The 21,041-nt window shown below is 37.6% G+C and overlaps 1 protein-coding gene across 1 annotated transcript in view; it reads right to left on the bottom strand.

Annotated features, from left to right (window-relative positions):
* Positions 1-5,898: 5,898 nt before the first annotated feature.
* FTCDNL1 (formiminotransferase cyclodeaminase N-terminal like) overlaps positions 5,899-21,041 on the bottom strand; it is a 30,189-nt gene continuing 15,046 nt past the window's right edge. Inside the window, 2 exon segments of the mRNA XM_026002459.2 lie at positions 5,899-5,968; positions 7,399-7,600. Coding sequence (XP_025858244.1) covers positions 5,899-5,968; positions 7,399-7,600 — 272 coding nt within the window.

Genomic DNA, 21,041 nt, shown 5'->3' with positions numbered 1-21,041 from the left:
TTTATTTATTTATAATAGTCACAGAGAGAGAGAGAGGCAGAGACACAGGCAGAGGGAGAAGCAGGCTCTATGCACCGGGAGCCCGACGTGGGATTCGATCCCGGGTCTCCAGGATCGCGCCCTGGGCCAAAGGCAGGCGCCAAACCGCTGCGCCACCCAGGGATCCCCCCTTTTTTTTTTTTTAAGAAACAGAGTAGGGGTGAGGCACAGAGGGCACAGGAGAGAGGGAATCTTAAGCAGCCTTCAGACCCAGCACGGGACTCAATCTCACAACCCTAAGATCATGAGCTGAGCAGAAATCAAGAGTCAGCGATGCTTAACCAACTAAGCCACCCAGGCACTCCAATAACTATCCCTTTTTTAGTAGAATTTGCAAAGTTAATCATTCTTGTTAAAAAATGAATTCATTGCCTATGATAAATTATTAAAGATAAAAAAAGTTTAGATGTTAAACCTAGAGTGCAGGAGCTCCATAAAGAATACGCTTGTCTCAGTACTGATTTACTTAATTAAAATAAAACCCTATTTTAAAGATTCCTTCAAAAGCATACTCTAAAGTTAACTGTTTCAGAGAAAAATAAAACTAAACATCAGAAGTAACTTTTACATTCTTTTAACTAAAATAAGAGGTAACCACTTAATACAGAATGATTATTTTTGTGTATGCCCTGTTGTATATGTATTTTACATTCTGTTAAACTTTAGTTATACAATAATTCATTTGATTTTAGTGCTTTACCTTATTCAAGCAGTGAATACAGACACATTCAATGAATCTGAGAAGTTCCTGAACTAATCAGGTAGTAGTTTCCTCCCTGTGGGGTTATGAGGCCACGACCCATTTCTCCCTTGAAAAAAGAGAGAGAAAGGGGAAGGGGGGGGGAAACCCTGCTTTCTACCCAAATGCATGCTTTTCCAATTTCCTCCATTTAATCCTTCCCAAGTCCAGCACCAATACTGTGATCCAATTCTAAAGAATCAAATTCTGCATTTAAATTCAGCAGTCCCATTGACCTTATTCAAATGCTGAATCTGATTTTTATGCTAATTTAAACTTAGTGAGAATTTTTAAATAAGGGAGATAATTAATCCCAGCAAATCGTATTTCTAGTTAAATGTCACAATTAAAGTAATTCAATTTTTTTGCTCTAAAATTAGAAACCTGATGTGAAAGTTTGTTTCTCAGTTTGCGGTTTCGCTCCGCTCCTGCCTCCTGCAGATTGGCACTCGGCTGCTCTGGCGGCAGCATGAATCTCCTCACTGCAAAGCTGAAATTCCAATTTTATTCCAACGCAACTGTCAAAACGCCCTGAAGCAAGCTAAAAACAAGGAAAAAAATCTTTGGTATGATTTCACTTTCCATGTGTTCTTTAATGAAAAATTTATCATTCTAAATATTGGTGTTTACTCCTAAGTACTTTTTTTTTATCAAAAAGAAAAAGAAACTGAGATTCAGTTGCTATTATTTCACAGGGAAATATAACAGGCCTGATGTTTTCCTGACAATTCTGTTATTTTCTTGTGTGGAAACACTGTATTTATCATATACTGTATGGCTGGTGATTCAGATATTGTAGAGACCTTATGGTGAACTGATATAGATGTAAACTCTTTATGCCAGATTGTTTAAGCAGAAAAAAACCAAATGCACTTAATTAACATCTGATGTGTAGCTTTTGCAAACACAAATGCAATATTTGTGTTTGAGCACTGGCAGTAATGACTGTGAACTATGCTATTAATGTCTGGTTTAAAGATGCTTGTGGTAGGACCACGTCTGGAATAACACAAATAAAAAACTGCGTTCAGACAAAACAATAGTGAAGAGCCCATTAGAAAAATGAAAAAGCAGTGCTCAGAAGAAACACATGTATTTTTTTCCTCCTTTAGATCAAAATTATTTTCAAAAATAGTTCCAGGCACCATCATCTTCAATCAATTAAAGGTGAAAAAATTCTATATATTTTCCTCTACAGAAAGATTTTCATTTTAAGGGGTCAGAAGTTGCTTAGAGATGTCTTTAGAAGTTCTATTTATTATATTAAGCTACTCTTTGGTGGGTAGTATCAAAACATGTGTGAGGGAAGAGTTGAGATGGTGTTTCAGGATATTTTACATTTTTATATTTGAAGAGTGAACTTCAAATTTGTGGATTGCATTACAGTTTGAATAAAGAGAGAAACTCTTATGGACCGATGTGCAACTCCCTCACTAAATATGTTTTTACTGAAATCCTGCTGGGTGCCAGGAACCATGCAGGTTGCTGGGTATAAAAACACAAAGAAAGTTAAAATAAGATAAAACCTAGCCTAAATGTGGTCTTTGTTTCAGAGTAACTAACACAGTAACAAACAGACTCAGAACTTAGGTTCAAAAACATAAACAGTTATCACACCAAAAGCAATTAGTCAATGTTATATATCGGTACTTTACATTTTTGAGAACATGTACTAAAGGGAAACCGCAGCTGAAACAGGACATTTGATGACTAAAGCCATAAAACTCAAACATAATTGCTAAGTCTGATGCTCCCATGGCAAGAAGAATGCAGGACTCTTATGCATGTGGCTGGATCCACAGAAAATAAAGCTAAGAGAGAATTGTATGGCACTGGACTGGGAGTGGCTCCCCGTGAGTCTGAATTCACCGTCAAGTCTTGAGGATGCTGCTTCTGCTCAGCTGTCTTCCTGCAAAATAGCTAAGGTGCTTTCCCAGAAGCCTCAATTTCTCATTTTGGAATCTCTCAGAGTAACAATCACCCAGAAAGGAAGTTACAGAGGTAGGTACGCATTAGCATCATCAGGGAATGAAGCCAGCCCAGGTGAGGGGAGCCTCAGGTGACTTGCCTGATCCCAGGTATTCCACAGCAGAACAGCCCCCTTCACCAGTTTAGGCAGAGACAAGACCCTAGTCCTTGGAGTTTCAATCACAGGTTACATACTTAATTACACATTGAGACTCTGATCTTTCCTCATCCCAACTAGATTTACAAGCAAACACAGAAAATTATGAAAACAGGTTCTTTAAAACAAGACTCATTCTAAAATTAGAAATTATTTCTCAAAGGCTAGGTAAAGTTTTTGGTGTGGGGTAAATTGGGCCATTCAACATCAACAAAAGTGCCTGATGCCACACTTCTTATTTGTAGAGAGCCAAGTAAGCAGGAGCAGCTCTCAGTAACCCATTTAAATAACCAGATGGAAGTTCCTGATTCCAATACATACCAGTTACCTCCATCTACAATGCCTAAGGCACCACATGAAACTACAGCTCAGAGAACTGTCCTTATATTTTTAAACAATGATGCATATATGCAGGCCAGTCATACAACATATCATCCAGGAGTGTTTAAATGATCTCACAAATGTTTAGGGTTTTTAAATATATATGTATAAAGTATTTATTTATAGACCTAAAAGTATCAACTATTATTGCTTTGCCCTTATTTATGTTCCCTACAAGGCGGCCAACTACAAACTTTTAAAGGGAATTTGGCTTAAAAGATTTTGTGTGTTTGGCACTAACTAAGGCCGTTAATCATTTCTGACCTCACTTTTTTTTCCTCTTCTGTGTATAATATTCTCAGGGCCCTTCACAGCAGAAACCTGTTCCCTTACAGGTTATGTCTCCTATCAGGTACTATGCAGCACAGTTAGCTGTAAATGTTCAGTTGAGAGCCCTGACCAGTTCTATTTAATTCTTTTAAGAAAAAAGATAAACACAACTACAATGTGTTGAGGCTTTTTTGTTTTGATGGGAAGAGTGAAAAAATATGCTGAGAAACACTGATGTAACTAAAAAGAAAAGTTAGAAAAATCATATAGTCATTAAATTTAAAAATCAGGAGGGAAATTGCCATTGTTGGGAACTAAATTCACTGAAGAGCTAGGTGAATATTATCTGTTCTAATGACAAAAGTGTTATAAATTCTATTTCAAAAGATATCACTGTAAAAAAAAAATAAAGCATTTACTTCCTCCGATAGAAGTGTTTTTTTAAGGGAGAATTAATGCAAGTACAGTGATCTAAGATTTCGGATGATCATATCTCTTAAATTTGAATTACAATCTGGTTTGTGAAATGTTAGAAACTGTCTTTGTTCCTTAATTCACTGTTCCTCCTTGAAACATTTTTATTTTTCTGCCATTAGCATCCACTTGGAGACTCCTAAATGAGGAGTTCCTGATGAACAATGGACTGACTAACCTTAGCAATTCATAATTTTACAAGTTTTTTGCACAAACTAAGATTTCTACCACTTGTCAGGAGACAGTAGCAAAAAAGGACATGGGAAAAAAAGTTGTGCTGTTTTCCCTTCTTATCTTGAATCCCCCACCTAACCCAAACTGAATGAACACACTGAGACCCAGGTTATATAAGAGTGACCAATGCAAAACCTTAATAATTACCTTTTTTGGAGATGATAGAAAATAATCATAAGATTGATTTAGAGAAATTTTTAAAGTAATCTGGAAGTATTAAGAATTTAAAAATGTTTTTCTTATAAATAGATGAGATAAATAAAATACATGCACATATGTCTTACAATACTGAAATCATACTGTTTATAGTACTTTATATCTTTTGGCCTTGACACTGGCTATCCCCTCTTGCCTGAGACTCTTCACATCTCCACATGGCTAACAGTCTCATCCCTTCATGTCTTTACTCGAACGCTGCCTTTACAATGAGGCCTAATTTGGATTATTCCATTTATTTTTATTTCTTTGAAGATTTATTTATTTCTTTGAGAGACAGCACGCAAGCAGGGAGAGGGGGAGTGGGGAGACAAAGAGAGAATCTCCAGCAGACTGTACGCTGAGGGAGCCCAAAGCAGGGCTCAGTCTCATGACCTTGAGATCATGACCTGCACCAAAATCAAGAGTGGGATGCTTAACCCACTGAGCCATCCAGGCACCCCTGGATAATCCCATTCAAAATCACAACTCACCTACAACCTAGAACTCATGATGAAGCCCCTTGTCCTGTTCAATTTTTTTTTTCTTTTGGCTATACCACCTATCATTTTTCTATCACACTATGTAGTTCATTATTAATCAACCTTGTTATTTATTGTCTGTCTCTTCAATCCCTCCCCACTGAAATATACATTCTTTGAGGGCATATAAATTCTATTTTGCACATTGATGATGATGCCTGGCACACACTAGGTACTTAATAAATATCTGTCACATTAATCCATTAATTACAATTCTCTCTATATTGTATTATATTTTCCATATCATTAAAAATTCTTCTGAAACTTCACACTTAATTGCTTGTATAACAATCTTTCACTTGAGTATGCTATAGTCCATTTAACCATTCCCAAACCCTGAACATTTGTAATGTTTCCAGTATTTGCTATCATAAATAATGCTTTGATAAACATACTTGTAGATAAGTACATCTACCTTTTATTATTTCCCAAGGATTTATCACTAGAACTGGAATTCCTGCAAGGCAGTTATATGCATTTTTAGAACTGTTGATACATATCACTGACTCACTTCCAGGAGGCTTTTTTTATATTACCATTAGCAGCATGAGTGCCTCTAACTACATCTTTCCCAGCACTAAGCATTACCTTTAAAATACCATCTTTAAATATTTTTTGTGCCAATTATGGCATCTTAAAGTTTTAACTTAGGATTTGCAGATGTTGATGAAATTATTCATGTAAATCACAGATCTCTGTGTAGAGTAAAATGAAGAAGAAATTAGAAATCCCAAAGGGTTGACCGTTTCAAATCAAACAATGTAAAATAGGCAATGATGGAGTAGAGACACAGATTATCTCAACCGTGAGCAATTCTTTCATGAGACTGGGAAGCAACATCCACTTTGGTTTAAATAATTACAAACCAAATTTGTTCCTAAGAGATGTAATATGAACATTTAACTCAGATTAACTTTTACTATCAGGTTAAAGTTCTTCCCAAATACTGACCCATTCATCTTCACTGCACTACAAAAACAAGAATTAAGTTTTTCAAGAGTCTGCTTAACCTACTGCTAAAGCCAGTTCTTCTGTGCCCCAACACTGATAACCCCCATTTCTACTTCCTGTCCACCTGACCAATCCCAGTCACCTGGCACCGCAATGACTCAGTCTGCAGTTAGGTTCCTTCAGTCTTTAATGAGCTCAAATTAGAAACCAGGAAACAGATTTCTGAAAGTTAGTTACAAAACTTACACTTCTACATTTGTGAGACAAATTGTGGGAAAATATGTGAGGTTAAAATTGGCAGAGAGCAATTAGTTTCTTCCTTTTTTCCATAACTAAATACTGAAAAACATTTATAATCACTCTTTAATAAATCTCTCTACAGTGTATTTAAAAAATGGCCCTTTAGTATCGTATCTAGTACTTCACAGATATAATTTCAACCGTACAGTCTTATGAGGGAGTACAGTTCTTATGCCCATTTTATAGATATGGGAACTGAGGCTTAACGAGATTAATGCCCAGTTCGCAGCCAGGCCAAGATTTGAGCACATCCTCACAGCCTCTGCTTTTTTCATTGTTCTACCCTAATTGATTATAGGTATCATTTCTTTGAGAGCAGAATTCTGCACAAGGCCTATATGCAACCACAGCAGAGCTGTGCCACAAGGAAATGTGCCTGCCCACCTCTTGTTCCTGGGGATCTAGTATTTTAACAACTGCTAGGTAGGTATTAACTACCAAAATGTTACTAATTTGTGACCCTCACAGAAGTTATTTGAGAAGGAAAGGATTAAAACTCAAATAAATGGCAGTAGGATGGAAAAGTACAGGGAACGAGGGCTGGATTTTGAAGCGGGGCACTGCCTTTCCCTAAGGCAAACCCTAAGCACAGGGGAGTACTGGAGTAGCAGAGAGAGGCAAAAGTTGATGAGATCCAAGAGAAGAGAGAATATCATTCCCGGTGTTTGCTCTCTACATCATAGGAGCCTGTTCTCAAGCTGTAAGCATCCACTTGACTACATTGGATGTTTAAGTACTCAAAGACTTTCCTACCAGCTCAAATAGCCTCTACTCAAGCCTCTACCCCTCAAAGTGCCCCCATCACGCCCCCGGATACAACCTCACACTTGTAGACACAGCAGCAGGCCTCCAGGCACCTTCCCCAGTGTCAGGAGTTGCAACCACTGTCATCTGTGACCATGCTGCAGGGCTCATTAAAGATCCTGATTATATCACTCCTGGGGGCCTCTCTTCAAATATACTACCAGGGCTTCCAGACTATCTCGTCAGCTTATAAAAGCATGGGTGAGAGTAAAAGCCAAGAGAAGAACCTCACCTGATTCAAGGAGTCCCCAACTGTAAACCCTTCTACTTATGTGGGAGAAACCAAACAAAGGGGACCTCAGGATTCTAGTAAGTGTAAAAACAAAAGCAGAACAGAAACATACCAAGAACCTGTGAAACCACATCTTCAGGCAGGTGCAGATCCCAGGTCAGATTCAAGAGCACTGAAATCCCTCCTTATAAACCAGTCCAGTTGCTTCCTTCTCTGAACAAGAATGTACTTCTCAGGCAGGTCAGCCTCACCAAGAAGAAACACATCACAGCCAGGAACATGCAGGACCAAATTCTCAGCAAGACCCACAGGCAGTGGGATATTTTAACAAAATTAAACTGAAATCAAACACAATAAAAAGTAGAGCATATAATTTTCTATTGTGGTAAAATATATTTAACATCAAAATCTACCATTTTAACCAATCCTAAGAGTACCTTAAATATTTGCTCATCACTGTGTAATCATCACCACTAAACCAAATAACTTATACAATGTTTAAAAATCAAAGTTTGGGTATAATTAATTTTCCCTTGAAGTTAGTTGCATGGCAAAAGCTTGTTTTTGTACAAAGAGGATAAAATCTCCAACCCATCACAAATCTAGTTTCATGTGGAAAATTCACGACAAGAATTAATAAAATCAGTGCCTTCAATTTTTAAACAATTTTATAGCAGCACCAAATTGTGCATTTTGTTAAGAAAAAGAAATAGTTAAGAGTAAAAGGACCAGACCTGCACTGGAACCTGTAGCTACATGTACTATTAAATTTTAATTAAATTAATTGGAAAGGAAAAAAATGAAGTTGTCACTATTTGCAGATGACATGATATTATATATAGAAAATCCTAAACATTCCATCAGAAAACTGTTAGAACTAATAAAATCAGTAAAATTGTGGGATACAAAATCAATACACAAAAAGCTGTTGCATTTCTACATACTAATAATTAACCATCAAAAAGAAAAATAAAGAAAAGAATCCTGTTTAAAACTACAACAAAAAGAATAAAATACCTAAGAATAAATTTAACCAAGGAGGTAAAAATGTATATTGAATATGAGACCTTAATGAAAGAAATTGAAGACAATACCCAAAAATGGAAAGATATTCCATGCTCATGGATTGGTAGACTCAACATTGCTAAGATGTCTATACTCCCCAAAGCAATCCTCAGATTCAATGCAATCCCTATCAAAATTCCAACCAAGTTTTTCACAGAAATAAAATACACAATCCTAAAATTTGTATAAAGCCACAAAAACCCTGATAGAAATCTTGAGAAAGAACAAAATTAAAGCCATCATGCTCCCTGCTTTCTAACTCTATTACAAAGCTATGGTAATTAAAACAGTACAGTATTGGCATAAAAACAGATACATGTATCAAGGGAACAGAATAGAGAGCCCAGAAGTAAACCCACACATACATGGTCATCAATTTAGGACAAAGCAACCAAGAACAGCTGTACAATGGAGAAAGAACAGTCTCTTTAACAAACAGAGCTGGGACAACTGGACAGTCACATGCAAAAGAATGAAACTAGAGCACTATTTTGCACCACACGCAAAAAGCAACTCAAAATGGATTAAAGACTTGAACGTGGGGCACCTGGGTGGTTCAGCCAGTTGACTGTCTGACTCTTGGTTTCGGCTCAGGTCATGATCTCATGTGTCATAGGATTGAGCCCCGAGATAGGAAGCTCTGCACTCAGTGGGGAGTCTGCTTGAATATTCTCCCCTTCTGCCCCCGACCCCACTGGCATGTACTCTCTCTCCCTCTCTCTAATATAAATAAATAAATCTTAAAAAAAAAAAAAAGACTTGAATGTTAGACTTGAATCCATAGAACTTTTAAAAGAAAACATAGGTAAGTTGCTTGAGGTAGGTCTTAGCAATGATTTTTTAAATCTGACACCAAAAGCAAAAGCAATGAAAGTGAAAATAAAGTGGGACTACATCATACTAAAAAGCTCTGCACAGCAAAGGAACCCATCAACTAAATGAAAAGTAATGTACTGAATGGGAGAAAGTATTTGCAAATCATGAATCTGATAAGGAGCTAATATCCAAAATAAATAAACAATGCATGCAACTCATAGCAAATAACAATCTAATTTAAAAATGGGCAGATCTGAATAGACTGAATAGACATTTTTCCAAAGAAGACTTGCAGATGGCCAAAAGGCACATTTAAAGATGCACAACATCATTAATCATCAGGGAAATGCAAATCAAAACCACAATGAGATGTGACTTCATCCCTATCAGAATGGGTATCATCAAAAAGACAAGAAACAAGTATGATGAGGATGTGGAGAAAAGGGAACCCTTGTGCACTGTTGGTGGGAATATAATTTAGTGCAGTGCTCACTTTGGAAGCACATATACTAAAATTGGAATATAATTTAGTGAAACCACTATGGAAAACAGCATGGAGGTTCATCAAAAAATTAAAAATAGAACTACCATATGATACAGCAATTCCACTTCTGGGTATTTATTCAAAAAAAAAAAAATGAAAACACTTGAAAAGATGTCTGCACCCCCTTGTTCATTGCAACATTATTTATAATAGCCAAGACATGGAAGCAATCTAAGTGTCCATCGATGGATGAATGGATAAAGAAATTATGTCTGATACACACATGTAACATTTTTCAGCCATAAAAAAGAAGGAAATCTTGCCATTTGCAACAATGTGGATGGGTCTTGAGGGTATTATGCTAAGGGAAATACATCAGACAGAGAAAAACAACAAATACCATATGATCTCTCTTATTTATAGACTCTAAAAAACAAAAACAAAAACACCACACAAACAAAAAACAAGCTCACAGATACAGAGAATAAACACATTGTTGGTTGTCAGAGATAGAGTGTGGGGGAGTGGGAGAAATGGGAATCAAAAAGTAAAAATTAAAAATAAAATTTAAATATATGAATGAAATATAATTAGAAATTAAGTTAAATGTGGCACTAGCCACATTTCAAGTACTTAGTAATCTAACATGGCTAGTAGTCTCCCTATTGGACAGTGCAGACATAGAACATTTCCATAATCACAGAAAGTTCTATTGGATAAACACTAATCCAGATATTCTGTAAGGAAGTCTAATATTTAAACATTATTGGTGACTACTTTGTTTTTTTGTTTTTTTAGAGATTTTATTTATTTATTTGAAAGAGAGAGAGTGAGCCAGAGAGAGAGAGAGCACAAGCGAGATGAGGAACAGAGGAAGAAGCAGACGCGCTGCTGAGCAAGGGAGCCTAATGCAGTTCCATCCCTCCAGAGACTCTCTCCCGAATCATGACCTGAGCCAAAGGCAGTCACTTAACTGACTGAGCTACCCAGGCAACCCTGGTGGCTACTTTGGATGACAACTTGTTTTCATCCTCTTCCTCCATTCCTTACATCTGGATTTTCTGTCTCTAGCCTTATCTTCCAAGGCAGACTACAGAATTGCTTTCCAATTTTTTTCTGGGGAATTGCCTCAGAGGACTTCTGTTTGCTGCTGATGGCATCTTTTTATGGGACTAATTACAGTCCCCAGTAAGCAAGGAAAGAGATAACACATACTGTCTGCGATGTATAAAATTTAGGTATTTAGAGAATGGTGGTATTGCCTTGGGATGGCAGGAGTGTGAGCCTTCGTTATTATGGAACATCAGAGGCTAAGATTGGGCCTCTAGCCACAATAAGCATAGGAAATCTATCCAACTGCAATTTTAGGATTTGTTATTTGGTTTTTGTTTCTAAGGTAGGCTGCAATGTTGATGGGAGGGGTAAAGTGTGGAGGATATTAAAAGACATTTTGTACCCCTGTGTTGTATGAAATCTTGGGTAATGTTCTTCCTTTGAGTCGGGTTGGGACCCTAGCATTAGAAGCCCATGAGGTTGTACACACCACAAAGAAAATCTCCCAAATTTACTAAGTGATCTCTGCTTCTTTACAATACATTAAGATACTAAAGGACCACAGGTGGTAGGTAGGGCCAGATGCCCAAGACATGTACAGCCAATGGAGGTTTAGGAATTGTAAAATAATGTGTAGGCGGTTAGCTAAATTCTCCCCTCAAATCTGGAGTGGCAGGGGGTGGGCATGGCAAGAACATTTAGGAGAACAAGGATTTTAAGGCATCATAACACCTGACAGTTCTCCAAATTGTTCTGATCATCCGTACCTGCTCCATCATAACTCAGAGTGACTCCTACTTTGGCTGCTGCAGGAGCATAAAGCACGAACTGTGATGCCTAAAGTCTCTCCTACTAAACAGCGTGACATATGTTCTGGCTTTGCCCAGCTCTCTACCTATCCAGGCCAGCGCCTCCATTTCGAACTAGAGTTCTGGAACATTGCATAAGTTTATAAAGCTCTGAATGTCTGCAAAGAAGAATTCTTGGAGCCTGGTTCCTAAAGGACAAAGCAGTGGGAGATATTTGCTATAGCCACTCCCAAAAGTTAGTTAGCAATGGGGGTTTAAGGGCAGGGTTGCATTTGGTTTAGTGCAAACTGCATAGGATTTTTGAAGCCCGAAGATACCAGTTTGAATACCATTTCTGCTTCTTAATAGTTAATTGGGATCTTGAATAATTTATTTGACATCTCTGAGCCTCAACTTCTCTGTCTGTAAAATTTTAAAACAATTTTTTTAAAGCTTCTTCTGAAGTACCAACTCTTTATCTAGAGATATGGCAATTAAAAGGAATAGGAAAGGGGATCCCTGGGTGGCTCAGCGGTTTAGTGCCTGCCTTTGGCCCAGGGCGTGATCCTGGAGACTTGGGATTGAGTCCCACATCAGGCTTCTTGCATGGAGCCTGCTTATCCCTCTGCCTGTGTCTCTGCTCTCTGTATCTCTCATGAATAAATAAATAAAATCTTAAAAAAAAAAAAGGAATATGAAAAAGTATTTATCCTACCTTTCCTGTATAAACTATTTCAGGGTAGCTAGATAGCCTGAACTGAGGATTTTTTAACAAAAAAATCCAACTACTAAATGTACAAGTAATGAAATAATTAGAAAACTATCATTTCATAACTCCTAAGAAAATAATTGTTTCAGACAAAGATCATCAATAGATGAAGACCTCATGAAAAGCCAATTAGGAACAAAGGCATCACCAGAACTGAGGTAACCAGACATTATCAGTTCCGTTAGGGTACAGTATAAAGCTTTTGGCTCACCTTTGAAGAATTTTTACCAAAAAAAAAATTAAACTTCAAACCAATCAGGCCTCTAAATCTACTTAAAGTTTATAAAAAATATGAGAGATGAAGATATAAATTAAGTGATACCACAAAGGAGTAAACAGACAAATTTAGGACACTGACCCAGTTTCTGTAACCAGTAAAGGTAGGAAAAAAAGGAGGAAGGGTGATGCAGGGCGACTGATCTAGATCAAAACTGATAGAGATACAATGAATCAATGCTGTGCATGAATCATGTGTAATCCAGATTCATACCAGCCCAGCACAGGATGACATGTGCTGGATTATACACTGGATATTAGATGGTACCAGAGAATTCTCATTTTGCTGGGTATGATGACACTGTAATTAAGAGAATGTCCACAGTGCTTAGCAATATGTATTGAATATGTAGGAGTGAAGTGACATGATCTTTGTGACTTGCTTTAAAATACTTTAGTAAAATCAAAGGAAAAGAAAGAAGGAGGAAAGGAGAGAAAAATAAAGGAAGGGAAAAAAAGAAAGTGAAAAAATTACTCCATAGAATAAATGAAGAAATTAAGATTAAATAAGCTAAGAAAAGCAACTAGCATGAGGCCTGCTGCATGGGACTCAGTAAACGATAGATGCCTTTCTCCTTGGCAAGCCCACACCACTCTTCTGAATTCTGGAAGTTCTGACTACCTTCCCGGACTGGTATGTCTTCACTCACTAGAAATCCCCGAATAGTTTAATGACACTCCTCTTCCATTATGTCTTCCACACAAAATCATGTGGAAGGAATCCAACTTAATTTTTGTTCTTTAATGAAGCCAGAAAAGGAAATATTTCATTATTCAAGTACAATGAAAAGACAACCAAAGCCAAAATGATAGTTAGTAATAGAGAGAATATACTACACTCCTTATATTCAAGGAAATAACATTTGTGTTTCTAATAATTGCAACTTAAGAGCCCATGACAGGTGGGTATTTGTAATTTTGCTGAAAAATAAATTTAGATTGCCTGCGTTTTAAAGAAGAGCATCAAATTTAGTCAGAAGCTTACTAGTAAGTTATTTTATTTGTGATATAAATTACATATTCAGAAGAGTTAGTTTTAATTTTATCATTTTATTTTCACAATTATCTATGTTAAAATCATCCCACATAACTTCAAATGCTCACACCATGCAAATCAAACAGGTCTTTTACAGAAGATAAAAATTCTGAATACTTCAAGCTCAAGCCTGTGGGAACCAACTCATTGGTTTTCAGGTAAGTGATTATTTAAAACCACAGTTCTGAGGTGGCTGGGGAGCTCAGTCCTTAAGCATCGGCCTTTAGCTCAGGTCATGATCTCAGGGTCTTGGGATGGAACCCCATGTCAGGCTCCCTGCTTCTCCCCTTCTCTCTGTCCCTCCCCCCAGCTGTGCACTCACACTCTAATAAATAAGATCTTTAAAAAACAAAAACAAAAAACAAAACAAAACAAAAACAGCTCTGTGTGCATTTCTTGTAAAGTCACCACTCTCTCTACAGTGAAGTCAAATGTTTCCAGAGTGGGGACTTCCAGCACTTTCAATGAATCCCAAAAAAAAACCAGAACTTCTGAACTAATTAATAATCCTTACTTCATATTTGTGCTCTCCCTCCACTGAAATTCATTTCTCTCTCTCTTGTGTTCACATAGTATTTTACAGCTTTTATAGGATGTAATATCAAATCTAATCTACTTGTATTATATAGTTAATCGTGGACTTTCATTCCTCTATCTAGGTTTCATACTCCCTGAGGCATTGCCTTGTCGTTAATCAACATTTGTTAGGTTGAATGAATTGAATTTGGTTCCTAAGCACTTTGCAAGTACTAGATACTGCAAACCTGGAAAAGTGGGCTCCATTCCAAACATACAAATGACAGTAAGGGGTCCCTATGCTAACAAAGTGAGAAGTGGGTTTAACAGCAGTGGGGATCCAATGTATCCTTGGTGAGAAACCATGGGATCCATTTCCACCATTATTTTCATGTTTTATAAGCTGTCCCCAGAACACTGGTCCCATCAGCAGCCATCAAAACCACTTGTACATGGGCTCCCTGAACCAGTCAGTACTGTCAGACAAGGCAAACATCTAAATCACCTTGTGCAGAAAGAATATGATACCATCATGCTGGTCTTAAAATAGGCAAAGGAAAATTCTGTAGCTTCCTAAATTGTGCCCTGTTAAAAGACCAATATTTTTTCACTTTTCTTCCATTTTTGGCAATCTTTACCCCCCATCGTTAACAGCTTTGATCTTTCAATTTTTGTTAGTTTTATTCTGAAAAGGCCGATAATGACAATATTTTTCAATATATTTTAACCCTCATGGTTGGCTGATCTTATTTACTCAGAAATGATTTTTAGGAGTGCCTGGGTGGTTCAGTCAGTTAAGTATCTGCCTTTGGCTCAGGTCATGATCCCAGGGCCCTGGGATAGAGCCCCAAGTTGGGCTCTCAGCTCAGCAGGGAACCAACCAGCTTCTTCCTCTCCCTCTCCCTCTGCTGTTCCCCCTGCTTTGTGCTCTCTGGCTCTCTCTCTGTATGTAAAATAAATAAATAAAATCTTTAAAAAATGATTTTTAGCTGTTTCTATACATGTACATTTATCACTTAGAGTGTTAACTTTAGAGACTTCTATGAGTTCAGTTATACCTCTTTGCAAAAGGAGGAGCTATGCAATGAGAATAACTCCATGTAATGAGAAACTTATGCTTCATATTCTTAACAAAATGTTTTTCTCTGAGTCTATAACAGACATGTGGCTGAAATGTAGTGTTTAAAGAGAAGATACAATAAAGTTGTATGTAAAGACAGTAGTTAAGAATCTGCTTAATTAAATGGATATGCCTGCCTTATACTAAAACACGCTTCATATTTACAGTGGTATTTAATATTGCCCTTTTCCCCACTGCTTTTGTTTCTTTTAGGAGCAATTTAGGACTATTGGTAAAAATGGAGTTAAAATTTAACTGTTAAACAGACTTGCATTTCAGCAGCTCAAGGAACATAACTGATGAGCTCAATTTTATTAGGTTTTCAATAGCAGCCAAAAGGCACAATTAGAAAAAAACTCAGGTCTGACTTTCCCTTTCCTCTAAGAATAGACAAATTTTCTTTCCTCTGACCCACAATACGATGTGTGATTTATTATTTTTATTTTTTTTAATTTTTATTTATTTATGATAGTCACACACAGAGAGAGAGAGAGAGAGAGAGAGAGAGAGGCAGAGACATAGGCAGAGGGAGAAGCAGGCTCCATGCACCGGGAGCCCGACATGGGATTTGATCCCAGGTCTCCAGGATCGCGCCCTGGGCCAAAGGCAGGCGCTAAACTGCTGCACCACCCAGGGATCCCCTGATTTATTATTTTTAAATCAGAACTCTAATGATACTCAAACAAGGATTAAATTTTTTCATAAGTACATAGCAATCAAAAAGAGCATACTTCAACCCCATCACCTCAGATCCAATAACAAGTAAAGGGAAAGAAGCACAGAATCTAAAAATTAAACTGGGTGCTAGACTTGAAATCTTACAAGCGTCCTCTAGTTTCAGTCTAGCTCTCTTAATATAGCTGAGATTTTTGTTTAGTTGATTTTTTTATTTATGTATTTTTTAATGAGAAGAAAAAAAAAAGATTCTCTACCAGAAGCCATAAAAATCTCTCAGATGGTAAAACAGATAGCCCTAAAAGTTTTTGCCTAAATTCATACACATACCTAAAATAAAACTGGCCCATTCATCTCACTACAGTCCTTTGAAAGAGAAGTCATTTGAAAATGCATAGTAGTGTGATGCTGCACCGCCTCTAATTAAGTACAGACTAGGAGAAAAATATTCTTAGTTCAATCCATGGAAGGGGGGAGGTGGACATTTCTCTCCTTGCAATTCAGGATTATTTTAAAGATAGACCATTTCTTTTCCAATATCTTCCTCAAACAGTGCTGTTAGGAATTGTCTCCCAACCATCCATCCCCAAAGAGCACGAAGCTACCCAGTATTCACCCCATATGCTCTGCTTTGAAGTGTGAAGCTGGGACGTCCCACTAGACTCTTCCGCCACCATCAAAGCCATCTCATTACGCCCAGCGCTGAGAGTTAAAGCGCGGGGCCTAACCGCTCCAACACAAACACTGCATTAACAAAGCAACCACAATATTCCTCCCCCACATGGCTAGAACTTGAAGAAATTTTTACCATATGTACACATGCACGAGATACGAAAATTTATTATGCTAGAACATCATTGAGAAGTACATTAAACATGCTGACTAGAACTGGATGTTATTCGAAGGGCCTAGAAAAAAAATAAAATGCAGCTGATCTTTATGATGAAAGAAAAGAAACATCAGGCTGAAAAAACGAGATCAAGTGTAATTCCCAAATTGCATTTTTACTGACACATTTTGTTGCCTGTTTTTTCTTGAAGTAGCAGAAAATAATTTGGGGGAGGTGGACAAAACTCTACAGTACATCTCTGGATGCTACTGTTTACTCTGTCACGTTTCATTTCTAAAGGACAAATAAGCTTACTAATAATGATTCACTGATTAAAGCATCTATGATTCAAAATGAATAGGACTTGCTAAGAAATAGTAATTCCACCTGTCTCTGAGTTGTCACTGGTATGGCGGTAAAAATAAAGTACAAAGAAAAAACTTGCTCCAACCTATGGAAATAAGGATGAAGAAATGAGGGTAAACACTTGGTTGATTTTCATGTAAAAGTTAATCTGTCAAAATATTTTAAATGTTTATACCTAATGACTCCATTCCATTAGAGAAATTCTTGCATTTGTACATGAGAAAGACTATCCAAGAATGTTCACTGCGGCATGATTCATAGTAGGGACAAATGAGAAGTAATCTGAATGTCTACAAATAGAGGAACAGGTAAAATGTGATATATCCATACCATGATACTATACAGCAATTAAAAGGAATAAACTAAAAAAAAAATTAAAAGGAACAAACTAGAACTATATGTAATACCATGGATAGATTTCTAAAATACCTTGCTGAATGAAAAAGTTCTATTTTGAAAGCATTTATGTTATGAACACACACAAGCAATACTATATTGAGTTTATGAGTACATATTTGTAAACAAAAACATGAAGAAATTCTGAATTCAGAGTGTCCAAAAGCTCCTCACACCATAACCTGGCAGGGAAGGGTTCAGGGAAACAGGAATGGGGATGATGGTCAGAGGTGAACTTTAACCTTACATGGAACACTTGGAATTTTGAAAAAGAGAATTAATAAAAGTCCTAGGCAAGATCCAATAAATAAAAAGTTGTGAAGCCCTTCATTCTGCTTCTGTCTTGATGGAAAAACATGAGTAAGTTTTTCAAGATTTCTAGGTCTGTTTTTCAGCTATAGAGAAAAAATTCACCCATCATCTATCTTTATTATAAACATAAGAGTTACATGCCTCTAAACTCTTCATATATCATATACGTTAATGGAGAAATAGGTATCCATAAAAATATATAGTACATTCGTTGTTTGGGGGTACATGTTATATATATTTTCACATCCAAGAATTTTGTTATTTCCTTGTATATGACATATACTTTCATAGAGATATATATACAAAAGCTTGTTATTCTCGTGTAGGGCATATGCTGAGATAATTACCACGTTGTGCAGACATATCATTCATTTAAAGAATTATACTTTCCTGAGCAATCTAGCATATGTTATTTATGCTTTATTCAGTAATATGAATATTTTAATCTGTCCTATGGTGTTCTCTGATTATTTCAGGTACAGATTCCATTACCCCATCTTTCTTAGGGTAAGGTACTCTATTACACTTCTCTGGTAGTCACAATAGCATCAACTATGGTAAATGGAAAGATAATAGGCACTTCGATACTATCTGGAGGTTCACAAATACCTCTTCATGTAACTTCATAGTATTTGTTTAAAATAAGCACTGAATATTATTTTGCAAAGAAAAACCAATAGGAAGAAACTATCTACTATAGAACTTAGAATTTTAGAGATGAAAGCACTTTAGAGATCTCCTGCCCAAGAGGTTTTCAAACATCTTGTCCTGCAATCCTTTTTCTCAAAAGAGGCCTTATTTGGAATCCTGCTAACACAAAAGGGAACTGAGGGATCCTTTCCCTTTATGGTGGAAGGGAATAGCCTGGGCCCCCACCACTCAACACCCTCCTCCACACAGCCACAGAGAATCGCTACAAGCAGTGACAGCTACTTATTGGTGGGAGGCAGTGTACCAGGACCTTTACATCCAGGCATTATTTCTCAAAATCCTCCTGGCAGGATTATAGTATTTCCCACTGAATAGAACAAAAACAAAAAGAGACACATTTTCCTAACATCAGCTGGCAAATAAGTAGCAGATCTGAAATTTGAACTCAGGTTTATTCAGCTCCAAAATCATTATTTTGACCTCTTAAAACTCGGCTTTCCTGTCTAGATACCCAATAGTCCTTTAGTTCATGCTGATCAAAAATACATGGGCACCTATACATACATATGTAGTACATAGGTGGGATAGAATTGGGCCTGTCACTTCCTAAAGATTCTCCCTCTTAGTAAGGACCTCTTACTGCCTTCCAGGAGGCTATTGAGAAGCTGGGGCTGCCCCAAAGAAGGGTTCAGATGGGACATAGGAAAGCCTTGGGAATGGCTCTGCCAGAAGAAATCTTTCTGCTGGCCAATATATCATCATTGTGTAATGCCTTCAAAACAAAGCCCACTACTCACAGCTGCAAAGAGTTAATTTGGCTCTTACACCCAACCAACGCTCCCCAACTGGTGAAAGAAAGAAAAGAAAAGAAAAAAAGAAAATAAAGAAAAGGAAAGGAAAGGAAAGAAAGAAAAGAAGGAAGGAAAGAAAAGAAAGGAAAGGAAAAGAAAGGAGAAAAAAGAAAAGAAAAGGAGAGAAAGAAAAGAAAAGAAAGAAAAGAAAAGAAAAGAAAAGAAAAGAAAAGAAAAGAAAAGAAAAGAAAAGAAAAACGTCTACATGAGTGAGTTTGGTTTCCTTGTGCATGTTCTGCTCCCACACATCTTCCTGGTCGCTGGCCACCAACCATACTCAACAATCTCTCAGTCATCACAAGCCTAGCCCTAACTCTTACCATGTGCTCCTTTAACAGGTCAAGTCCTCCCAGTGTCCTTCCCATAGTCCCTCTGCTCTTTGCCACCTCTCAAGGGAGACCCTACGTCCACTTCTTTAAATCTCCTTTGGGGGGGAAATGTTTTTTGCTCACTACTGATATTTCTAGATGGAGAGAGTTCTGCTGGTCTTGCTGGCTGTTGTGAGTTAAACTGTGTCCCACCTCAAATTCATATGTTGAAGCCATAACCCTCAGAACTCTAGAATATGACTTTATTTGGGAAGAGGGTCACTGCAGATAAAATTAGTTAAGATGAGGTCATATGCAGGAGTAGGGTGGGACTCTAATCCAGTATGACTGGTGTCCTCATAAAAGAGAAATTTCAGAGGCGCTACATTGGCTCAGTCAGTTAAGTATCTGATTCTTGGTTTCAGCTCTGGTAATGATCTCAGGGTGGTGAGTTTGAGCCCGTGTCAGGCTCTGCCCTCAGTGGAGAGTCTGCTGGACGGTCGGTCTCTCTCTCTCTCTCTCCCTCCCCCCTGCCCCTCCCCCTGTTTTCTCTCTCTTTCAAATAAATAAAATCTTTTAAAAAAGGGAAATAAATTTGGACATAGACAATATATAAAGAAAATGACATGTGAACGTGAAGAGGGCCATCTGAAAACCAAAAAGGAACAGATCCTACCCTCATGGCCCTCAGAAGGAACAAACCCTGCTGATACTTAGATCTCAGACTTCTGGCCTCCAGAGCTATGACATAACAAATTTCTGTCATTTGGGGAGCCTGGGCAGCTCAGTTGGTTAAGCACTTGCCTTTGGCTCAGGTCATGATCCCAGGGTCCTGGGATTGAATCCGACATCCAGGCTCCCTGCCCAGTGGGGAGTCTGCTTCTCCCTCTCCCTCTGCTCCTTCCCTCTATTTGTGCTTGCTCTCTCTCTGTCTCAAATAAATAAATATTTTTTTTAAAAAAATTTTAAATACATTTCTATTGTTTAAACCACCCAGTGTATGGCACTTTGTTACTGCAGCCCTAGGAAATAAACACTGGCCTCTCTTCCTCCTAAATTTCATTCCCTGATGGGGAGTTTGGAAGAGAAGTTGGGTTTGCATAGGCAAACTCTTCCTCCTTCTTCCTTCTAAGGAGCTAGCTGCGAGAAGGAAACATGTATTCTGGTCCATTCCTCCTTGCTAAAAGCCTTCTTATGCTGTACAGGGCTGCTTGTGATGGGCTGAATGAGTCTATCTAATTCTCTGGTTGAGTAAGCTCAGCTGTCAATGTTAGTTTCATCAGTATTAAGTTAGTATTTCCTCTTCTCATCTTTACTGAAAAATTGGTTCAAAATTTGGGAAAGGAAAGAGCATACTATTTATAACAAACATCCTCCTTTCAAACCCCCCACACCAATCCTCATCTTTTTCTGGGCAGGGAGTGAGGTGGCCTCCTCCCTTGTT

The sequence above is a fragment of the Vulpes vulpes genome, chromosome 16 (assembly GCF_048418805.1).
Source record: "Vulpes vulpes isolate BD-2025 chromosome 16, VulVul3, whole genome shotgun sequence".
NCBI classification, from domain to species: Eukaryota; Metazoa; Chordata; class Mammalia; order Carnivora; family Canidae; genus Vulpes; species Vulpes vulpes.
The sequence above is the reverse complement of the archived record's forward strand: the minus strand, read 5'-3'. Positions and strand labels throughout refer to the sequence as shown.